Below are 23268 nucleotides of genomic sequence, written 5' to 3' on the forward strand. Positions count from 1 at the left end.
TGTTGTAGACTAATTCATTTGACAAAAATAGAAAGTATAAAAGTTTGTTGTGTTTTTATTCAGTGAAAGTTGCTCTACGCGGTTTGCGAAGCGTCTGATTTTCCTTGACATGTCCATAATCAGGCTGGTGTCCATATGATTACTCTGGCATTTGTTGTTGTTTTTTCATGAGACGGGGAGCTCGCCCAACCTTGTCTGTCAGCGGCAGATCAAATTGTGCATGTCTAACTTTGCACAAGAAGATAACTTCTAACTGGATCATCATCCCTTCTACACAACACAATTCATTCTGATTGGACCTCTTCTCTCCAGTACATCTTCATCTTGTTTTTATTCGTCAATAAAATTATGTTTTTTCATCAGAAAAAGATCAAAACTATGACGATAATTATTAGTCAAACAAAACACTGAAATGAACACCTGTGTCTACACATATATAGGTGTTATTTCTGCAGGGCACAAGCATCTTTTATACAGAAAGTGTGTCATCATTATGATTACAATTATCTGTAAAATAAAATGAGTGCAGTGTCTATTCGCCACATACAGCCCACTTTGATCTTAAGTGGCCCCAACCAGTGAAACTCCCCTTTCTCACAGTGTAAATAAGCTATATATTTAATAGATTTTTTATATGACCATTTTTTAAACTGTAGTTGTAAAAAAAAAAAGAAGAAGACATTTCTATAGTAGAAATATAACTGTAAAAGCTGTAAAACCTATGACTGCAGACATGTCTGCATCTCTGCCATTCAAAGACATTTTGTGTACAGTTTTTTAATTTAATATTCAATACTGAACTGTAAATTTAGTCTTTTTCAAGGGAGCAGTTTTTTTTAAATTCACTGTTTTAATAAAATTACCTCCACAATGACTTGCCAGCATTTAAATCCGACTCTCCTGTCTCTCCATGTACCTGGCCTATACCACTACACTTGCTGTCTTTGGAACATCCGCCCCCTTCCTTGTCTGTCTTTGCATGTGATTGGCCACATGGTGTACCCATCAAAAATAAAGTTCCACCGCTGCCGGGATGGATTCTCAACAGGGCTGAAGATTCAGCTTCCACATTAATAACTGACATATGAAATGATCCTGCGGGTTATATATAATTATAATGTATTGCTTTTATGTAGCGCTTTTCTAGGCTCCCAAAGCGCTTTACAATTCCACTATTCATTCACTCTCACATTCACACACTAATTGTATCGTAGACAAGGGCTGCTCGATTACGGCAAAAATGATAATCACGATTATTTTCACTGAAATTGATATCTCGATTATTTGACGATATTTATTTAACAATAACAATGTATTGAATAATGGCTTTAAAGATTGTCAAAAAATAATATAAAATAGTGTGCAAATATTGATTACAGTGCAAATGTTTGCAATATAAAAAAATAAATGAAAAATGTAAACATCTATGTTTAGTGAACTTCAAAATACTGCACAATATTTGATCCACGTCTGACTCCACGAACCCATAATGTTTCCACCAATGCTCCCTCAAATATTTCATGTGTCTGAGCGAACACACAAACTCGCTGAGCGATCCCTTGGACCACTGTGAGCGACATCAGACGTGTGCACTGTGGTCACGCCAGCATCTAATCCATCCAAGTTACATGGTTTATTAAAATAATCAAATTACAGCATTTACATTTATGTTAGACTACTTTTAATTAACTACTTTAGCCCACTTACAGTGAAAATTTAAAAAATCCTGTTCATGACCTGTGTAGTATGTTAACACTATTGGAAGTAAAAATAACTTAACTCCAATTTTGAAAACACAACTTTCTTTCTTTTCTTTTTTTTTCATAAAGCTCTGACTTGTATTATGAGTCTGTGGTCTGGGAGAGAGTCCTGTAACTCTCTGTCTGCAAAATACAGTATATAATGACCAATGTTGGGCAATTAATTATATAGTTACTACTTCAAAAAAGTAACTCAGTTTGGCAAACAACAAAGTTTTTTGCAGCTATTTATTTTTTTTAATGCAGCCAAGGCGTTTTTTAAATAAACATTTCAAACTATTTACAGAACAATCAGCTGTTCTGCATCAAATCTGATGGCACACAAATTATTTGTGCCACTCCAAAAAATAATTTCTGTCCACTATGAGATAAAGGAGAACAACAGCGTGATACCTGCAGGCCTGACAACAGGAGATGTATCACTCCTGTAACACCTGTAACATTCAGCAGCCGCCTCATTGTTCTGACACACACAACAAAACCATTGACTACACTACACACTAACTACATACTAACTACACAAGATTTGCGCTAAACGTCTCAAATCTCTCACATCTCAGAACACCGCCGTCACTCCTCAAACTTCCCCCCGTTTCTTAACAACTAGATGCCACGTTGCCATATCATTTTTTGATTGGTCGACACGGTACTTTTTTTGACCAATAGGAAAGGGTGGGGGGTTTTTTGGTTTTGTTTTTGCTCACAGGCGGAGAGTGCTTTCGAGCGTTTTCCTTATAAAACGCCATTTTTACCGTTTCTTCCCGCAGTAAATATAAATAACGATAGTATTCAGGAAGAAAACCAAACATTGCATATATTTTTATCATAACTCTGGTTTTACATGGCCTATCAACACAATTTAAAAACTGGTATAAAGTCCACACTTTTCCCGTCAGTTGTTCCGTCTGTCCTGCTCACATCTCCAATGGTTGGACACGTTGTCATTAACGGTGATGGGAATAACGCCGTTACTTTTTTCAGTAACGAGTAATCTAACTAATTACTATTCCTATCGTTACAACGCCGTTACCGTTACTAACAAGAAAATGCGGTCCGTTACTATTTTTCAACAAACAGATGGTTGAAGCTGTGTTCAGCTTACCGCATCTTATATCAGTTGCACGGAAGTAGCTGTAAGTAATCTGGACGCTACAGCTTTAAGCAGCTGTGCGCGCTCCCGCGGACGGTAATCACGATCACTGTCTAGCACAACACCTGGAGCTAAGGGGGCAAAACAATGGCATGAGTGCTGCTGTTTGACTGAGGAAGAATAAAGTAGTCGTGGTAAGCCAATCACATGACCACTTAAAGACAAAGCAACAAGGTGATATATACCAGTTTATAAATTGTGTTGATAGGCCACGTAAAACCAGAGTCATGATAAAAAAAAGATATACGCAGCGTTTTTTTCCTGAATAGTTTCGCCACGTTAGCGCTCTCTGCTTATGAGCAAAAAAACAAAACAGGGGAAGTTTTAGGAGTGACGGAGGGAGAGAGAGAGAGAGAGACAGCAGAAAAAGAGAGAGTGCGAGTTTTGAGATGTGAGAGATTTGTGATGTTTAGCGTGTTTGGAGTGTGTAGTTAATGTGTTGTCTTGTGTAGTTAGTGTGTAGTGTTGTGGATAGTTTTGTGTTGTGTGTCAGAACAATGAGGCGACTGCTGTCTCCAGGTAGAAACAGGAGTGATACACCTGCTGCTGTCAGACCTGCAGGTATCAGGCTGTGATGTTCTCCTTTATAGTGGACAGAAATTATTTTTTTGGAGTGGCACAAACAATTTGTGTGGCATCTTATTGAATGCACATCAGCCACGCCGCTTTGCTAGCTAAAACACCGGTGTCGGCACATAAGGACGCTGTCATAGCCTGTTAGTGACGTTGATTGGCTGCGTATATACGAATGTGAATCGCATTATTGGCTGGACTAAAGGATAAGGTGGCATCGTTCTAATCCCATACAGGAGCAGCCAGTCACTCACTGACTAACACTGCAAAACAGAATTGTTAAAGTTTTAATTTTAATTTCAATTCAGGTTAGATTTTTTTTTGTGCGCAACGCAGATTTTCTGTGCGCAGAGACCGTGCCAGCAGTGCGCAATTGCGCACGTGCGCAGCTTAGAGGGAACATTGGTTTCCACACCACTGAAGTCGTTTTACCTCTCTTTTCAGCCAACGGCATTCTTTCTTCAGCAGCCATTATCCTCTCCTCTCCAAATAACTTCTGCTTAGCTTTCCGAGCTTCCCTCGGATCCTCTTGTGACGCGTGTTCGAAACGCAGAGAGGTGCGCTCGATTTGCCACACGGAGCAGCGCGAGAGTAAAGCACGAGGGAGGTGCTAATAATCGGCTCAGTCATTTTTAATGATCGTTGAAAACCCAGATCGTAATCGAGATTAAAATTCGATTAATTGAGCAGCCCTAGACAGTAAGTTTGTAAGTTTGACACCCCTGGTTTAGAGGCACTGAAATAATCAGGTGACACTGCTTTCTCCACTAAGCTTCTTCATTGTCACTTGGTTATTGTTAGTGGATTAGGGGATTAGAAAAACCAGAGGGCTATAATATTGTTCATGTTAGGATCAACCTAATTAGATCGTTATGGTTACTTAAGTTGGATACCTACGCTGGTTAGAGTTCAAAGTTTGGGATTTGTATGGATTCTTAAAGGCAACGCACTTTCATAAATTTACCTGGTGACATTCTGTCTGAAATGTATATATTCTTAGCTGAGATTAGTCAGGTTCTTAAGTATTTGAACAATGATAATTTTTGGAATTACATTCTGAACACTAGAGTACTAAAAATGGAGACCATGTATAAAAATGGCCGTATTCCATAACAGTTAAGTCAATATTTTTGTTAAAGCCCTTGAATTAAAGCTGAGTGCTTGCACGTCTTCAATCACGCCTGTGTTCCTTGATTTAAAGGGACCACGGTGATGTACAGACAAAAATCACCCCAAAAAACCCCAGGTCCATACGTTTTTCGAAAATGTCATACATTCTGAATATCATATAGTGATGCCATGGTTTCTGCTTTCGCTAAGATCAGATTGATGGATCCTTACTTTGCAATGCTGATGCTAAACATTATTTTTTATTGACTGCATTTTTTAGGACAAGCATTGGTTTCTCATATCAGCATTTTTTGTCTGTCAAAGTATGCACATTCACAACAACTGAAAATAAAAAAGGCGATAAATAGAGGCAGGATTTGAATGAGAGAAAAATAGAGAATTACTGTAAATTTAGAAGGGTTCCATCCAAAGTCTAAGGAAAATGGAAACACAGCGGTCCTTTGGACTCCAAATAAGGTCATTTCTACCTGTGAAAATCTGTTGTAGCCTTGAGCTGCACCTATCTGTATACTATTGCTCTGCCATGATACAGTTACACAGAAAAAATGAGAGAAAAGGAAACTAATATATAAATTTAAAGTAAACAGCTTATTTGATCTTGTTCTGGTTACTTTTATTTTCTGTTTCTGCTAAGTAACCTGGTCACTTGAATGCATATTATGACTGCAGATAGTTCAGAGTCTTGTGAATGTTTTTTTTCTTCTTCTTCTCCTCATCACTCACATTGCCATCTGTAGTGATGTGGTTGAAATTGTGTGATATGGTCTAATTTACTTGCCTTATTAAACGCAAAGAGTTCCTGTTTTAGCCGATCCCTCTGGGACTCTTGACCATGCCGCCTGAACCTCTTCATCCTGTCAATACCGGCGTGCAGCCAGAAGGCCCGTTGACACTTGGTGGCTGGAGGAGACACAGGAGATAGAGGTAGATGATCCAGCTCGAAAGTAAAAGTTTGAGAGAGGAGAAAAGAGGGCATGTTCAAAGATAAATCCTCTAGTTCACACCTTTGTTATTCCTTAGTGAAAAGCAAATACAGGGAGTGTAGAATTATTAGGCAAGTTGTATTTTTGAGGAATAATTTTATTATTGAACAACAACCATGTTCTCAATGAACCCAAAAAACTCATTAATATCAAAGCTGAATGTTTTTGGAAGTAGTTTTTAGTTTGTTTTTAGTTTTAGCTATTTTAGGGGGATATCTGTGTGTGCAGGTGACTATTACTGTGCATAATTATTAGGCAACTTAACAAAAAACAAATATATACCCATTGCAATTATTTATTTTTACCAGTGAAACCAATATAACATCTCCACATTCACAAATATACATTTCTGACATTCAAAAACAAAACAAAAACAAATCAGCGACCAATATAGCCACCTTTCTTTGCAAGGACACTCAAAAGCCTGCCATCCATGGATTCTGTCAGTGTTTTGATCTGTTCACCATCAACATTGCGTGCAGCAGCAACCACAGCCTCCCAGACACTGTTCAGAGAGGTGTACTGTTTTCCCTCCTTGTAAATCTCACATTTGATGATGGACCACAGGTTCTCAATGGGGTTCAGATCAGGTGAACAAGGAGGCCATGTCATTAGTTTTTCTTCTTTTATACCCTTTCTTGCCAGCCACGCTGTGGAGTACTTGGACGCGTGTGATGGAGCATTGTCCTGCATGAAAATCATGTTTTTCTTGAAGGATGCAGACTTCTTCCTGTACCACTGCTTGAAGAAGGTGTCTTCCAGAAACTGGCAGTAGGACTGGGAGTTGAGCTTGACTCCATCCTCAACCCGAAAAGGCCCCACAAGCTCATCTTTGATGATACCAGCCCAAACCAGTACTCCACCTCCACCTTGCTGGCGTCTGAGTCGGACTGGAGCTCTCTGCCCTTTACCAATCCAGCCACAGGCCCATCCATCTGGCCCATCAAGACTCACTCTCATTTCATCAGTCCATAAAACCTTAGAAAAATCAGTCTTGAGATATTTCTTGGCCCAGTCTTGACGTTTCAGCTTGTGTGTCTTGTTCAGTGGTGGTCGTCTTTCAGCCTTTCTTACCTTGGCCATGTCTCTGAGTATTGCACACCTTGTGCTTTTGGGCACTCCAGTGATGTTGCAGCTCTGAAATATGGCCAAACTGGTGGCAAGTGGCATCTTGGCAGCTGCACGCTTGACTTTTCTCAGTTCATGGGCAGTTATTTTGCGCCTTGGTTTTTCCACACACTTCTTGCGACCCTGTTGACTATTTTGAATGAAACGCTTGATTGTTCGATGATCACGCTTCAGAAGCTTTGCAATTTTAAGACTGCTGCATCCCTCTGCAAGATATCTCACTATTTTTGACTTTTCTGAGCCTGTCAAGTCCTTCTTTTGACCCATTTTGCCAAAGGAAAGGAAGTTGCCTAATAATTATGCACACCTGATATAGGGTGTTGATGTCATTAGACCACACCCCTTCTCATTACAGAGATGCACATCACCTAATACGCTTAATTGGTAGTAGGCTTTCGAGCCTATACAGCTTGGAGTAAGACAACATGCATGAAGAGGATGATGTGGACAAAATACTCATTTGCCTAATAATTCTGCACTCCCTGTATTGATATCCTACTATTTAACACAATCAAAACCTGTCTTCTTCCATAAGCATGTTCTCCAGCCACAATTCAGAGATGAATCACACCATCAGATACATGGCTTTATTAATCAGTCCAGTTGCCTTCCAAAAAGTACAGTGTCTCTCATGTTTTTTCTTGCACCAATACACAAGTAGCAGTATAAGGGTTACTAGGAGGAAAAAGGGTTACTAGCAGTACCAAAACATTAGCTTCACTAATGTCTATAGAAACCTTCCATCCATCCATTCGCTTCCGCTTATCTTTTTCAGGGTCGCGGGGGGCGCTGGAGCCTATCCCAGCTGTCATAGGGCAAGAGGCGGGGTACACCCTGGACAGGTCGCCAGTCTGTCGCAGGGCCAACACACAGGGACAGACAACCATTCACACTCACATTCACTCGCACATTCACACCTAGTGACAATTTCGATTATCCAATTAACCTATCCCCTCAAACTATAGAAACTCTATAGAAACCTGTTAAACAAAATACACGAGACCTGGGTGTCATAAGGCCCCTGGCTACATATTTGGTTGTCTGTGACTACCCTGCTTGAAGTCACTGGGAAATTAGGATTCAAATGTAAATGTATTCATCATTTGTCCCACTTCAGCCATCAAACATTCTTCTCCATCTGAGATTTTCTGTGAAATCATAATACAACTGCTATTTAATGTAGATGCTGTGTGTTAGAAGTGGTTTTTCACACAAACTTTCCTGCTAACTTCTGCCTACACAATTCGGTCAAGAAAAAAAAGCAAAAAGCACGAGATTATCAAAACTCCGTTAAGGCTTCAAAATGTAAACAAAGCTAAAAGACACTGACTTAATTGATAAGTCTTCCTTTATTTCAGCATAGTGAAAATGTACTGCATTTTGTGGTCATATATGGTTTCTCTGTCACCATTTGCTAGGCTAGGTAGAGCACATACTGCCAAAACAAGACGACAACAAGAAACAAGAAAACAATCCTTCTGCTGGGGGATTTTAATTTCCATGTCGATGACAGTTCATGCCATGCCGCTCCTGACTTTCTTAATCTCTTAGACCCAAAATATGACTGGGCCAACACACAGTTGTGGCCACACCCTGGATCTCATTCTGTCACTGGGTCTGGATATCGGACCAGTCCGTCATGAGGACATTTTTATTAGCCATCAACAATATCTTTTCTTTAATCTCTCCTTTATCTATGACACTATGCCCTCTGTTAATGTGAAGCATTCACATCTAATTACTGACTCTGTGGTGGAAGAATTTGTGGAATTGTTTGATAATAATCTAATCTACCTGAAATGGATGATATGAAATGGCATGTGGCCTCCTGCAATTCACAATGTCTAAAAATTCTAGATAAAGTAGCTCCTCTTAAAATCAGAAAAGGCAGCTCTGTTAAATCCCGCCCTGGATCACAGGGCCACTTATTTCTCCAAACTACTCGCAGTAGGAAAAAGAAATCCTAAGGTTCTCTTCGATTCAATGAATAGCAACGTCTCTCCTCCAACTCCGTGCACACCAGTCTTCTCAGATATGGATTGCAATGACTTTTTAAGCTTTTCCAAGATAAGATCAGTGAGGTAAGAGGAAATATAACCCCCTTAAATAGCCTCTTCAACCATGATCTCCCACAAACCATAATTATGGAATCTTTTCACCCACTTTCTTTAAATATCTATCTGAAATACTAACTCAAATGAAACCCTCAACGAGTCCAGCAGATGTCTTACCTACTTCTCTGTTTCTTAAAGTTTTTGACACCATTGGGCTCTCTGTGGTCACATTGATAAATTGTTCCCCGCTATCTGGCTCTGTCCACAGGTGCTTTAAACAGGGGGTTATTCAACCTCTGCTGAAAAAGCCTAACCTGGATCCGACACTACAGACAAGCTACAGACCCATCTCAAAACTTCCTTTCATTTCTAAAATATTAGAAAAAGCCATTTGGTCACAAGTAAAGAAGACACTGGAGAAGCATAATGTTCTTGATAACTTTCAATCACGTTTTAGAAAGTTACACTCCACAGAAACAGCTCTCCTTAAAGTCACAAATTACCTTTCGATGGCCGCGGACAGACGCGATTGCTCAGTCCTTGTTCTACTAGACCAGGGGTCGGCAACCTGCGACCCCTGGTCTAGTAGAACTAAAGAGCATGCGGCTCTTTAGTCCTTATACTGTGGCTCCACGTGGTTTGGGCAAATAAATTAGAAGTATTTAGCTGAAGTGTATTTTATTTATGTTAGTTCTTTTAAACTCGTAGTTCTAAATTGGAAGATTATTGTGATATTGAAATATAAAAATAAAATTATATTCTATTATTTTTTCATCGCTCAAAATAAGCGTCACACTCGCATTAACCAGGTAAAATACATATTTAGGCAGAATTTTGCAAATATCTATTTTTTATCTTTTAGCAGCATAGTGCTTTTGTCCAATTATTTTTTAAGAGTCAGGTCAAGGCTCCAACAGCCCAAAGGCGATATAAGGGTGGCGGCTGACAACAGTTTTTGTTTGCTACGTGGATCATTTTAGTTCAGGTTGGTGTCTTTCCTTTTGTTATATTTCTTTAAGAGTTCAAAATGTGTTGATTACATAAATATAATTTAATTTTCTCTGTAGCACTTCATGGGTTTCATAAACAGCACACCTTAGTTGTTCACACAAAGCATAAAGATAAAAAACAATATATACAGTGTTATCTTCATTTTAGATGTCAAAAAGTATTTGCGGCTCCCAGTGTTTTCTTTTGCGTGGAAACCGGGTCCAAATGGCTCTTTGGGTGTAAAAGGTTGCAGACCCCTGTACTAGACCTTAGCTCAGCCTTTGATGCCGTTTATCATCTGATGTTAATCCACCGCTTAACTCATATGGTAGGGATATCTGGACCGGTCCTAAAATGGTTCACCTCATTTCTGGCGGACAGATCACTTTTGGTTTCAGTAGGAAACTTTCAGTCAGATGTAGCTGAATTTTCATGCAGTTTTCCACAAGTATCAGTTTTAGGCCCCTTGTTATTTTCATTAAATATTCTGCCTTTAGGCCTTATCATTAGTAGTTTCAAAATTATTTCCTACCATCTGTAAGCAGACAATACCCAATTATACATCTTTTTAAACCTTGCACACTAGACAAATTATCCACTCTAATGGACTGTCTTAAGGAAATTTAAGGTTGGATGGCAATAAATTTTCTGCAGCTGAACCCAGACAAGACTATGTGTTTAATTCTTGCTCTAGAGAGTATCAAGCCCCAAATCAGACAACATCTGGGTCCCTTCTCTGTTCTCACTTTCTTTCGTTTGAACTACAGCTGATTAAAATCGGAAGTAAGGATCCTTTTTATTGTGCTGTGGTGTATCGTCCACCCGGCCCAAATAGCTTGTTTTTATCGGAGTTTAGCGACTTCCTGTCCTCTACTATGAGGTTGTCCAGACTGCTTTTAGTTGGGGATTTTAACATGCATGTTGATGATGACTCTGACCTCTTTGCCTGAGGTTTTACCAACATTATGGATTCTTTTCATTTTACCCAGCATGTGTCAGGCCCCACCCATAACAAAGGACACACACTGGACCTTGTTTTTACTTTGGGTTTGAATATTGATTCTATTTGTTCTGAGGACATTTTTATCTCTGATCATCACTGTATTCTTTTTAACATGTCTTTTCATGAGCCTTTGTCTCCTGTTCACCGGACAATTATCTCACGCATCATAAATTCCTCCACAGCGGAGAATTTCTCGGATGCTTTTAATTTAACTCTATCCCCGCAAAACGGCGTTGATTTCTTAACAGATCTATTTAATAACCATTGTTTTTCGATTTTAGATGAAATCTGTCCGGTTAAAATGAGACCAGTTTCTGTTTCCAAGTCCTTACCCTGGCTAAATGACAACATCCGCTCCATAAAACGTGATTGTCGTAAAGCTGAGCGTTTATGGAGGAAAACTCATTTAAATGTTCATCTCCTTTACTTAAAGGATGTCTTAGCCTCTTTTAACAATGCAATTAGAGATGCGAGGGGTGCTTATTTTTCTCATCTGGTTGCAAAGAGCAGAGGTAATACTAAGGTATTATTTGACACTATTACTGATATTATTACTCCTGCTCCACCTGCTGCCATTATTTCTTCTAATGAAGACTGTGAAACATTTCTTTCTTTCTTTCTAGAAAAAATTAGTAATGTAAGGAAAAAATTGTCCCCATCAGCATCTGCATTGTCAGTTCCTACGCCAGCTCGGCCTGTCATTTTAGAAAGCTTTTTACCAGTCTCACTATCAGAGCTGGAAAAAATAGTTAATGCAACAAAAGCATCCTCCTGTTCACTCGACATTTTACCTGCATCGTTATTCAAAAATGTCTTCCACTCTATTGGTCCCTGTGTGCTCACCATAGTTAACACCTCACTGGGATCTGGTAAAGTCCCTGCTTATTTTAAAACTGCTGTTATACACCCCCTGTTAAAAAAGCCTATGCTGGACCCATCTCTCACTAGCAATTACAGACCAATCTCAAAAATTCCGTTAATTGCTAAGATATTAGAGAAGGTTGTGGCTAAGCAGCTTACAGCAGTTTTAGACAAACATAATATCTTTGACAAATTTCAGTCTGACTTTCGTAGAGCTCATTCTACTGAAACAGCCCTTCTTAAGAGTTTCCAGTGACATTCTGATGCAAAACGATGCAGGAAAGTGTTCTGTACTCCTAATGTTGGACCTCACGTCAGCCTTTGACACCGTTGACCATTACATTTTACTTGAAAGGCTGAAATACTGGGTTGGTGTATCTGGGTCTGCCTTAGAGTGGTTCTCCTCGTATCTCTATGAACGATACTTTTCTGTGGCGGTCTCCAAGTACAGGTCATCTTCCATGTCCCTGTCCTATGGTGTGCCACAAGGTTCTGTGTTGGGGCCCTTATTGTTTTTAATATATCTACTTCCTCTCCAGCACATTTTGAGCCCCTTTGAGGACATTCGCTACCACTGCTACGCAGACGACATCCAGCTATATATGTCTTTTAAACCTGAAGATGTTTCTAAGCTGCAGATTCTAAATGTGTGCTTAGAAACCATCAAAGGTTGGATGGCTGACAACTTAATGAAGAAAAGACTGAAGTCCTTGTATGTGCTCCAGACAGACATGTACCTAACATAATGAATGCTCTTGGTCCTCTTTCAACTTTTGTGAAATCGTCTATCAGGAACCTAGGGGTAACCTTTGATTCTGCTCTTACCCCTGGATGTCCACGTCAAATCTCTGGTTCGGTCCTGCTTCTGTCATTTAAGAAACATTTCTAAACTGAGCCATATAGTATCTCATACTGAACTGGAGATTGTTATTCATGCATTCATTTCATCACGATTGGACTACTGTAATTCACTGTTTACATGTCTAAACATAAACTCCCTGGAGCGTCTGCAGATTGTCCAAAATGCTGCAGCAAGGCTTCTGACAAAAAGATCTAAATACTGTCATGTAACACCATTTCTTATACAGCTGCACTGGCTCCCCGTTGAATTCAGAGTCCATTTTAAGATACTGGTTCTGACATTTAAAGCTCTTCAAGGACAAGCACCAGCCTACATCATTGAACTTTTACAGCCCTATGTCCCTAGTAGGTCCCTGAGGTCTTGTGTTCAGGGCCTACTTGTTATTCAGCATACAAGGCTGAAAACCAAGGGTGATAGAGCTTTTGTCACTGTGGCCGCCAGACTGTGGAACTCTCTTCCTCAGAACTTAAGATCTGCAGACTCAGTGATTACTTTTAAAAAACAGCTAAAAACAAATCTTTTTAGAATTGCATTTTGTTAACTTTTAACTGTTTTTGTTTTATACCTTGTGAAGCACTTTGTGATCTTTTATCTAGAAATGTGCTATATAAATAAAATTTTACTTACTTTACTTACTTCTCATCCACGGTAAAAGCTACTGCTCGGAATCTTGGGTTAATTTTTGATCAATCTCTGTCTTTTGATGCTCATATCAAGTCTGTGACTTGCTCCTGCTTTTTCATTTAAGAAATATTGCCAAACTTAGGACTATTGTCTCCAAAGATAAACAGGAAATACTTGTCCATGCCTTCATCGCCTCCCGATTAGATTATTGTAATGCACTCTTTTCCTGTCTGTCAAAGACTTCTTTAAATCACCTTCAAGTGATCCAAAATACCGCAGCAAGGCTGTTAACCCACACTCATAAATTCACTCATTTCCACTGGTTTCCGGTTGGGTACAGATATCAGTTTAAAATACTCTTACTTTTATATCTTTATGAGGAGAGGCCCCCACTTATATTATCAAGCTTCTTCACCCTTACTCTCTAAACCGGATTCTTAGATACACTGATTGTGGGCTTCTGACTATTCCACGGGATCGCGCTTTCCAAACCAATACTGTGGAACAGTTTCCCTCCCCCTCTACGCAACATCGACTCTGTGGCTTCTTTTTAAAAACAGCCACAAAGTACTATTATCCGTAGGACTGCATTGACATCATCTAGTAGATCCTCAGAGGGTACTTCACTTAATCTTGGTAACCGACTACAGAGGATCCAGGTTTCAAGCTCTACCATGATCCAATCTTTCAGTTCAGTTCCTCTTGCACTCAATGATCCTTTTTCCATCGCACTTGGGGTTTGGTACCCAATCCGACCTGTCGTCCTGGCTTCCTCTTGCTGTAGTATTTGTTTTGAACCTCGTCAATCTCTAGCCATGAGAGCAGTTTCTTCTTGCAAATGTTGGAACACTGAGCTACTAGTTGTTTTGCTGTCAATCTGGATGCTGGGTATCGAAGATTCCATAGGTCCCTCATCTTATTCATGCAACCCCTTCCACTGGGCTTGACTCGCATTCCAACAGGTAGAGCAGCTCAGCTACTGATCGGAAGGTCGGTGGTTCGATCCTTGGCTTCCCCAGTCTGCATGTCAAGTATCCTTGGGCAAGATACTAACCCCAAATTGCCCTCCGATGCGTTCATCGGAGTGTGAATGCGTGTGAATGCAGGTTAGTTTGCACTTGCGTATAGAAGTGCTTGTACAAGTGGGTGTGAATGGGTGAATGAGGCATGTTGTATAGAGCGCTTTGAGTACTCTGGGAGAGTAGAAAAGCGCTATATAAGAATCAGTCCATTTACCATTTGCCTTATTATAAACTCATGCCAGCTCGTGCCTTCTTGTTCCAGTAACCCACTTCTCATCAGTGTGTCCTGGATATACGTCAACCACAGAGCACCACACTCTGTTCTGCAGCTATGAAACAGAAAAGCTACTTGGAGTTCCAGATTCAGACAATGGCAGAGCAAAGCTCATACCAGTGGTCAAATGTGTGATCTGCAGTCCATGGCCATCCATTTTCATAACAAAGGTCTGTGCCATGACTCACATGTCTGAGCCAGGTCATTTGCCTCAGTCCAAAGCTAGACATAGTTCTGTTATTGCCCTCAGTGTTCCCATGACTCACATTTCCAACTTCAGCTTCCTCAAACTTCCTCAGACTGTCCCAAACAGACTGGGTGGACTCACCAGTCACTTGTTCTGAGGACTACATAGTCCAACTCAATGTTGCATTATCCCTTTAAGTGTTTCACAGAGAACAGGCGTCAGACCAGTACATTCAATGTTTAGAAAGGTCAAGCACGCCAAGACAAACACTAACACAGCAGTCTTGTGTGGAAAAAACAACAAAACAGAAATACAAATATAGGGAAAAGTAAACTTTTGTATATTCCATGATTACACATAAATTATTATTTTTAATATCAATCATCATAGCTTACAGCTCAGGAAAAATCGTAAATCCAGTCTCTCGAATTATTAGAATATTTCCAGAGATCAAATAAAAAAAGTATTTTCAAGTAGTGCAGAGTTGTTGAATTGACATGTAACTGTTGTTCATAGCTCCTCCCATCAGAATGTAGGGTGTGTGCTTTTTTCTCTCCTCCCTCCACATGTGTGTGTTGGCTGAGACAGGTGCCTGTTCCCATGGTTTCTCACATCAGAACTGAATGATTTGATGCAGCCTAACATTTTCAACTGTTCAGTGTTTCTGGCTTTCTCCTGGGTGTTGTTGAAGTTAGAGGTGCATAATCAATGATTCATCAACGCAGAATTTTAATGGCAACATGTCTAATACTAATACCACATAAATATGTTTTTGCAACTGCAATACACTACAGGAAGCTATGGGGGTAGTGTCGCTTACATCGTCTGCCAATACTGCACCCAATACTAAGCATAAGAACGTAACGTGAAGGGCATAACAGGTGCACAGAAGAAAATGGAAACACTGATTTTTTTTAAAAAGTGAAAGCATTTCACAGAAAACAAATAAAGTTAAACACAGACTGTGAAAAACAGAGTTTTCCTTCCAAAACAGCAAAAAGTGCACAAGCATTTAAAACGCCAGCACCCTGGACCCTGTGATTTCAACTCTGAATGGGTCCGTCTTAGGAAGTTAAGTTAGTGCGTTGCGTTGATACCTAGTTTATGTTAATATTTGTACAGTAATTTTCCAACTTACCTGTTGGAAAATTCTCAAACGAAGCGAACACCATTTCAGTTTTGATAACTAATGAGGAGTAGGAGCAGCTACACTGTCTCCTAGTTTGTTTGGGTTTTTGCTCACATTAATATTAGTGTTTATTCTGAATAATAAACCTAATGTGAGGCAGTTAATCTCTACGTTTAATATAATTAATTGTGATTTGTAACGGTCTTTTCTTTTCTGTTTTGTTCTGTTTAACTAGTGTAGATGAGTTTCTCCTGAAAAGAGGCTCATACACCTGCCAAAGACTAAAGTCATGACAGCATGAAAATCAGCTGGAGCTGGGGACATTATCTCAAAGATAAGAGCAAGCCTCACTCCAGAGCATGTCTCCAGAGCATGTCTCCAGAGCATGTCCACGATTGCAATTGAATCATGAACTGAATCATCTGAAAGCTTTAGAAATTTGTTATTTTGGACTGGAAGAAAATACCTTTTTGATTTAATTTGAAGCTGTATTTGAACTTTTTTTTTTTTTTTTTTTTTTAAACAGAATCCATTTTCACACAGTTAGTTTCCTATTTGTACATTATGTTTTGTTCAAAATACCACTAGCATTTCAATTTCTATTACCTAATGTTTTTATTTTTATTCTGGGGGTCCTATTGAGAAATGTTAAAAATACATTTGATTACTTTGTGATTCTGTTAATGCAAAATGTAAGTAACGTAAAGTAAGTAATGTCCTTGACCTTTTATGTGCCCACTAATAGTCCTTGGAGCTCACCATCACTGCTTGTCCCAAATCCTGATCAATTCTGATTTTGTAATGACTTCTGCAAGATTAGTCCCTCTGCAGCCCCTAATCATCTTAATGTATTCAGCTGGTGCTAATTGGCCACACCTAGTCAGGTGTGGATAAAGGCATACCTGAGGCAAGCTTCCCAGGGAGCTCACTTGTCTTTGCCTTGGTGGCACCATCCATTTTAGCAAACCTGGTATTCCATTTTAAGATAAACCCTCTTCTCACTAACACTCTGGTATTCTTCTCCTTTTTTATGTTGCGGCTTTTGAGCCGGGTCGTAACATAAGTGGGGGCTCGTCCGGGATTTTTGGACATTTTAGTGGAGTCTGAATATCAGTTTGTTTGACTTTTAAGTGGGTGAGCGAAGGTGTTCACTGTGATTGAGTAACATCCCTTTAGTAAGTGTGTTTCAGCTGGGTGGCTATGCTGCCCTTCCATCGGAGCACTTGTTTGTTGTTTTGCTTTGTTGTTTTAATTTGTTGTGTTTGGTGGTTATCCTGGGTGGGGGTACGCTTCAGGGTTTGGTGGGAGACTGTACCCCTGGTCTGCTGCCTACCCTTGAGTTTGCGTTTAAAGTTGCCTCGAGCCCGGTACACCACTGAAGACTAGACAGGTCAAGTTTTGTTTTTAGCCTTTTAGGATGGGAGTTGCTCACAGTTAATTAGTGGCACCAAACTTGGCAGGAGGTTAAGACATTCGTTAATTATGGTCTTGTAGCTGAGGCAGGTAGGTTGTTTTTAAGTTGGCATAATGTGTACTGTGTGTGCATTGAATATGTCAGTGTTGATGGATGCTAATGAGATCCTCATGAGGTGAGTGTTTTGTGCTGTGACCTTTAGTGTTGTGGGGAATATGACTACTTTTGTTGGATCACTCGTGAGTGTTGCTGGCCAAGTGATGGCAATAACACTGAGGGGTGCTGAGTCCCCCTTAATGTGATCATTGTGTGGCCATAGCTCTCCATTTGTGGTTGGTCACTAGTGTGTTTGCTTTACTGAACTTTTTGGATTAAAGTAACTTGTTGTGGTGTAGGGCCACTTGTATGTGACTGTTTGTGTGGTGGAGACAACAGATCACTTAGTTGTGATTATTTGTTCCTACTTTTGGTTTTGTGTTGTAGGTCAGGTAATCGTTTTGGGTTGGTGACTGTTGTGCTCCTTTGTGTTGGTCACATGTTACTTTTTGTGTGTGTTCAGTGTGGCAACTTCAAATCCTCATGCAGGGGCATCCATGCTTACAGATGCCAACTATAGTGTGAACACTGTGCTTCTGTTAGCTTTTACTTTTATTCCAGGTTTGTGGGTCAAGGACCTGAAGGCTTCAGAGGGGCTTTTAATAAATTTAAGGGTCCTAGAGGAACCCTTTTGAGGGAGGAGGTGTTACGTCCCTCTGCAGCCCCTAATCATCTTAATGTATTCAGCTGGTGCTAATTGGCCACACCTAGTCAGGTGTGGATAAAGGCATACCTGAGGCAAGCTTCCCAGGGAGCTCACTTGTCTTTGCCTTGGTGGCACCATCCATTTTAGCAAACCTGGTATTCCATTTTAAGATAAACCCTCTTCTCACTAACACTCTGGTATTCTTCTCCTTTTTTTATGTTGCGGCTTTTGAGCCGGGTCGTAACACCATTACAGCCAGATTCATTCCCACTTCAGTGCATGAATGACTTTACTCATTGGTTTAGCCAAGTTAATAACAAAGACGGATCTCCTTTAAGGATACTGGTAGGTCCCACTAACCAAACTCCTATCTGTAAGACACCTGACCATGTCTTACAATAAACCATAATGCCATCTGGATTAAGAAACGCACCAGCCATGTTCCAGTGGCTGAAGACCCTTTTGTGCAGGGCCAGCAATTGTGACGTTTACTTGGATGATACAGTGTCCTACTGATCCACCTGGACCGAACACATCACAACCTATCATCAAAACCTATCCAGATCCTTGCGGTTGCATGCAACAATAGATTTTCTAGCTCGGCAAATGCATTGACCATCTTTTTGTCAAAAAAAAAAAAAAAAATCTAATACACTATAACATGATCTAAAAAGAAGCATTAGCTTTTCTACTAGCATTGCAGGATTCTGAAGTATACCTTGGCACCAGCTCTGTTCCAACCATTGTATTCTCAGATCACTATCTTCTCATATTTTTGACTGAATTGCAAAACAGCAAGATTTCAACATCGAAATTCATTATAAGAATGGCCTAAAAACATCATAGCTCTGTCCAGGTCATGAATAAAATATTTATTTTATGGGAGAAATGTTTGATTTTTGTGTCTGTGTGTTGGCTGAAACAGGTGACTGCAGAATAGATTGTGATGTCACAAATGCTGGTTCGTGCCACCCCTGGAGAAGCAAATGACCGCGAACACTCCATCTTGTACCACTATGGTCACACTGAAGCACCATGAGCATATCTCCCATGAAGATAATGATTTAGACTTTATTTACCTTTGACTGCAAATTTAACAGGCCTGTCTTCTTATGCTATTCAATATACCATCCTGGATGCCTTTGCTCTCAAGCAGCAAGACGCTATTTGCTTTTCATAACACAGCTCAGTGATATCATCAAATTCCCAGTATATCCATCAAGCCATCTAAGTTAGGGAGTGCAGCCATGCAAAAACACGCCTGTATCCCACAACAGGAACCTCACACTTGCTTAACCAAGCAGAGCTGCTCCATAGCTCGTGGCTCTTAAACACAAAGCTAACATACTGCTTAGTGCAAGATGAGTAGCTCCAAATGCATGGCATCCAAAACATTCCACTCGAGATCTTTTGCAATGACAGCTATGCCAGCACTCGCTCAAGACAGGAACAAGTCTTCTTGAATGATATCTGATCAAGTCACAAACTACAGGTACAAACCGTAATACTCATCCTGTCAACACAGATGAAGCAGGAGCTGTATAAGAGCTGCTGCTAGGAACTGCTTTCACATGTGAACACACCTATCTCACACAAAGAAACACGTCATAAGACACCAAATCAACTGAATATGCAGGACCTCACCTCTCAGTGATCTTCAACTGGCAATCACTGAACTATTCTCAGTTAGAGTGACTGGAATGAGTGATTACTAAAAGGTTCACTGCTAGTTAGGGGGCTGTGGGGGTGTTATGTCTTCGCTCTGAAGGGGACAGGGAGGTATAAAGGGTGCATGAAATAGAAACCACAGATGTTTTACTGAAACCTGGAGAAAAAAAGAACTTTTGCTGGTGAATATGCATGAAGCAAAAGATAATTTTCTGTGTATTTAAATAGCAGAAAGAGAGAGGCGAGAGTACAGCACTACAGCAAACACAGCAGAGGTACCTCCCTTTACCGTCTTTAGTTTAGAATACATTAGATTGCTAGACAGACCGATTGTTAGTTTTGGCTGCCAGGATATCACGTCTCCCACCACCTCACTCATTCCTTCCTATAATGAAAAACCAGAGATTAAGAGGAGGGTGGTCAGGTGCACAAAGTTTACATTAACTAAACTCTGATTCTCAGTGATAGTGGTTTCAGACCTGAGCCATTAAATGACATACTCCTCAGGACAGGGACTTCATACAAAGTTGTTCAAAGGTCCAAGTAGGTATATATAAAACCAATTTCAAGGGGATTAAAATGTGGTATAGTTCTCAAAGATAAATGAGGGCAACTGCTAAAGAATAAATAAAAATAAAAACAGTTTTCCTTTGTTGCCATGATGCTCATGTTTTGTCTTGTTATAAATCATCAAGGACACATCTTACCCTTAGGGTGATACATTTTTACTTCAGAGTTTAGTCCATTTTGCATCAAAATGATGGGAAAAAAGAGGCTACAGTTCATACGATCTGCATAGTTATGAAAATCTTCAACAGGTGAACCTGTAACTACACCTGTTTCTGGCAGCACACACCCAAGGTGTCAGACAGTTAACATTTTGATCCCACGTAGGTCTCTAGCTGCCACCTAGGCCTTTTGTTTTACTGTCAATAATACCCATATGTTTGTGCCTAATATCCTTCTAGGATCCTTCCCTCATCTCCCATCTACCTGAAAAAGCAGGTGTCTGTTGAGTTAATAAATAATTATGTTCAATCAACTACTATTAGCCAAAAAAAAAAAAAAACTACAGTAACTGTAAATAATAACGGTGCCATCTTTGCCTCCTCCAGCCTGCACACACCTGCACACTGTACCTCTGTGGAGAGAGACACAGCTCCTTCCCCCTAACACTTTAGAGGCCAGTAAATTTCCCATTTCAACAACGGTGAAGCGCACACATTAACATTAGCCTTTTAACTATTAGCAGTTACCCAATAGCCACATAAGTCCCTTTTCCATATAACCTACTTGGATCAACTTGCCACAGACTGCCATGACTCGACTCAGATTGACTGGTTTTCCACTACAATCTGGTACTACCTAACATGCATGGTTGTCGTCATAGCAATGCATCCGTGCGTCCTGCGACAACATTTAAATGCAACACGAAAGCTACAAAAAAGGTGGGCGTCGAAGCAAGAATATACCTGCTGATATGGCTTTTCAACAGACTCAAAAGCCAGACATTATGCTGCCACGATCAGGAAATTCAGGAACAAATTAGAAACAAAGCAATTTTCAGTCTGGAAAAGGTTATGAATCCATTTTGAAACTGTGGGACTCAGCAAACCACATTGAAAGCCATTATGCACAAATGGCGAAAACATGGAACAATGGTCAACCTTCCCAGAAGTAGCTGGCCACGACGAGCACGCAGACAACTCATCCAAAGGGTCACAAAAGACCCCAGAACAACATCCAAAGAACTGCAGGTCTCAGTTAAAGTCAGTGCTCATGACTTCGCCATAAAAAAGGTTATTAGGTTTAGGGGGCAATAACTATTTCACACAGGGCCAAGTATGTTTGGATTTTTTCCCCCTCTTAATAATAAATACCTTCATTTAGAAACTGCATTTTGTGTTTACTTGTGTGATCTTTGTCAAATATTTATTTTCATATTTGTTTGATCATTAAGTGTGACAAACAACGCCTGGAAGAGGGCAAACAATTTTTCACACATTTATTAAGTAATTTGAATAATTTGATTATAAATAACCCTTGAAACAAATTCTTTGCCTCGATGCTTCAGTTAATGCATGGCTCTGTAGCATGCCATTATCATGCGAGTCCTTCCCCTACATTTGCGACTAAAAACATCCTCTCACAGAAATGTATTTAGGAGCAGCATGTGAATAAAAAGTATGATAACATTAAGCCCAAGCGTGATGCCATCATAGTTTCACGTGGAGCTAGAGTCTGCCTACACACACTTGACAAAGACCAAAGAGGCGGAGCCAGTGTCGAGGTGAGGTTGAGTGAAAAAAAAAAGCAAAACAAAACAAAAAACAAAACGAGTTTCTAGTGGAGGATTCTAAGGCAGGTTCTGAAGCCACTGCACTCCTGCCCAGTTAGTCCAGATTCATTATCTAGAAATTAACTTTGGCCAAAGCAGAGACGAGTAAACCTATTAGCAAAAAGTTGTTCAGTCTGCAGAAAACACATGAATCCACATACCATGATTGGATGGACTGGATGAGAGTGCTTCAAAATATGCCTTGGAATTCTTCGGTTAAAATTTGAGTATGAAAGTGATGCCAGTGATAAATTAGTACATCCACCGGTGCACAATAGAAATAGTTCAACAGCTACAATTTAAGTAAACTTCACTTTCAAAGAGTCATCATTTACATTTACATCATTGCAAACATTTGTGACTTCATCAGTAATTTACACATCTCAATTCTAATCGCTTTACTCTGATTAGATTTAGTCGACGATAATCTTAAGTTAATTCATTTGACTAAAATATAAAGTGTAAAAGTTGTTCCATAAGGTTCACAAAGGCTCCTATTTTCCCTGACATCACATGTGAAATGTGTGAAATGTGTCCATATCTCTGCTTGTCTCTTCCTCGCATGCAGTCTTAATTCAGTCCATATAAACAAACAGTACAGACAAGCAGAAGAACTGGTTATAAAATAACCAATAAATTAAGCAAAAACAAAAAACAGCAACAACAACACAAAACTGTGTTTGAAAAACATACAATTGAAATAAATACACACAAGACAAGGAGAGAATACAGAACTAAACTAAGCAGTGTCACAACAAAATAATCTTATATGTTACGTTACTTTTTTCTTCCTGTTCCAACACACAGTGCTGTTTTATGTAGCTTCTCTGCGTAGCCAATTTAATTAAAAACTTACAGATAACTTCGTATTTCATAGTGTAATCTTCACATGCTTCATCTGAAGCACACTCTGTGTGTATTCACTCACTAATTATATTCACAGTATTCACTTATTGTGTCTTAAGGGATTCACTAGCAGCATGGCCTCTTCACCTGTCCCCAAAGAACAGTCTCTGCGTCAGATGTTTAGTTACTCTTTGGCCTCCTTTAGCAGTAATGATACTTGTAATAACTGCAGCCTATTTGTAGCTCTGGAGGCCAGGATCACTGAATTAGAGACTCCGCTTCAATTCACTGACTCTGCTTCAATTCACCCGTAGCTAAGCAGGCCCTGTAGCCAGAGCAGGCGAAGGTAGCGTAGGCCCCGATAGCGCTCCCATGGCAGATTGTCCCCAGGAGCTGGGAAAAACAGGATGGCTGGGTGATGGTCTTAAACAGAAGCCCCCAGTATACCACCAAAACCCCATCCCCTTAGAGACTGTATCAGCTCCCAAACAGACAAAAAAAAAAAAAAAAAACCCTAAAAAAACAGCAA

The 23268-nt window shown here is 39.9% G+C and overlaps 2 protein-coding genes across 2 annotated transcripts in view; both read right to left on the reverse strand.

Annotated features, from left to right (window-relative positions):
- llgl2 (LLGL scribble cell polarity complex component 2) overlaps window positions 1-5508 on the reverse strand; it is a 45706-nt gene extending 40198 nt beyond the window's left edge. The window contains exon 1 of the mRNA XM_019362127.2: window positions 5393-5508. Within this exon, the coding sequence (XP_019217672.1) occupies window positions 5393-5467 (75 nt within the window). The 5' untranslated portion in view covers window positions 5468-5508. The remainder of the gene's footprint in view (window positions 1-5392) is intronic.
- The window catches only part of galk1 (galactokinase 1), a 56842-nt gene that overhangs the window by 1301 nt on the left and 32273 nt on the right, over window positions 1-23268 (reverse strand). Inside the window, exon 8 of the mRNA XM_013266387.3 lies at window positions 5393-5514. Coding sequence (XP_013121841.1) covers window positions 5464-5514 — 51 coding nt within the window. The 3' untranslated portion in view covers window positions 5393-5463. The remainder of the gene's footprint in view (window positions 1-5392; window positions 5515-23268) is intronic.

The sequence above is a fragment of the Oreochromis niloticus genome, linkage group LG8, assembly GCF_001858045.2.
Source record: "Oreochromis niloticus isolate F11D_XX linkage group LG8, O_niloticus_UMD_NMBU, whole genome shotgun sequence".
NCBI classification, from domain to species: domain Eukaryota; kingdom Metazoa; phylum Chordata; class Actinopteri; order Cichliformes; family Cichlidae; genus Oreochromis; species Oreochromis niloticus.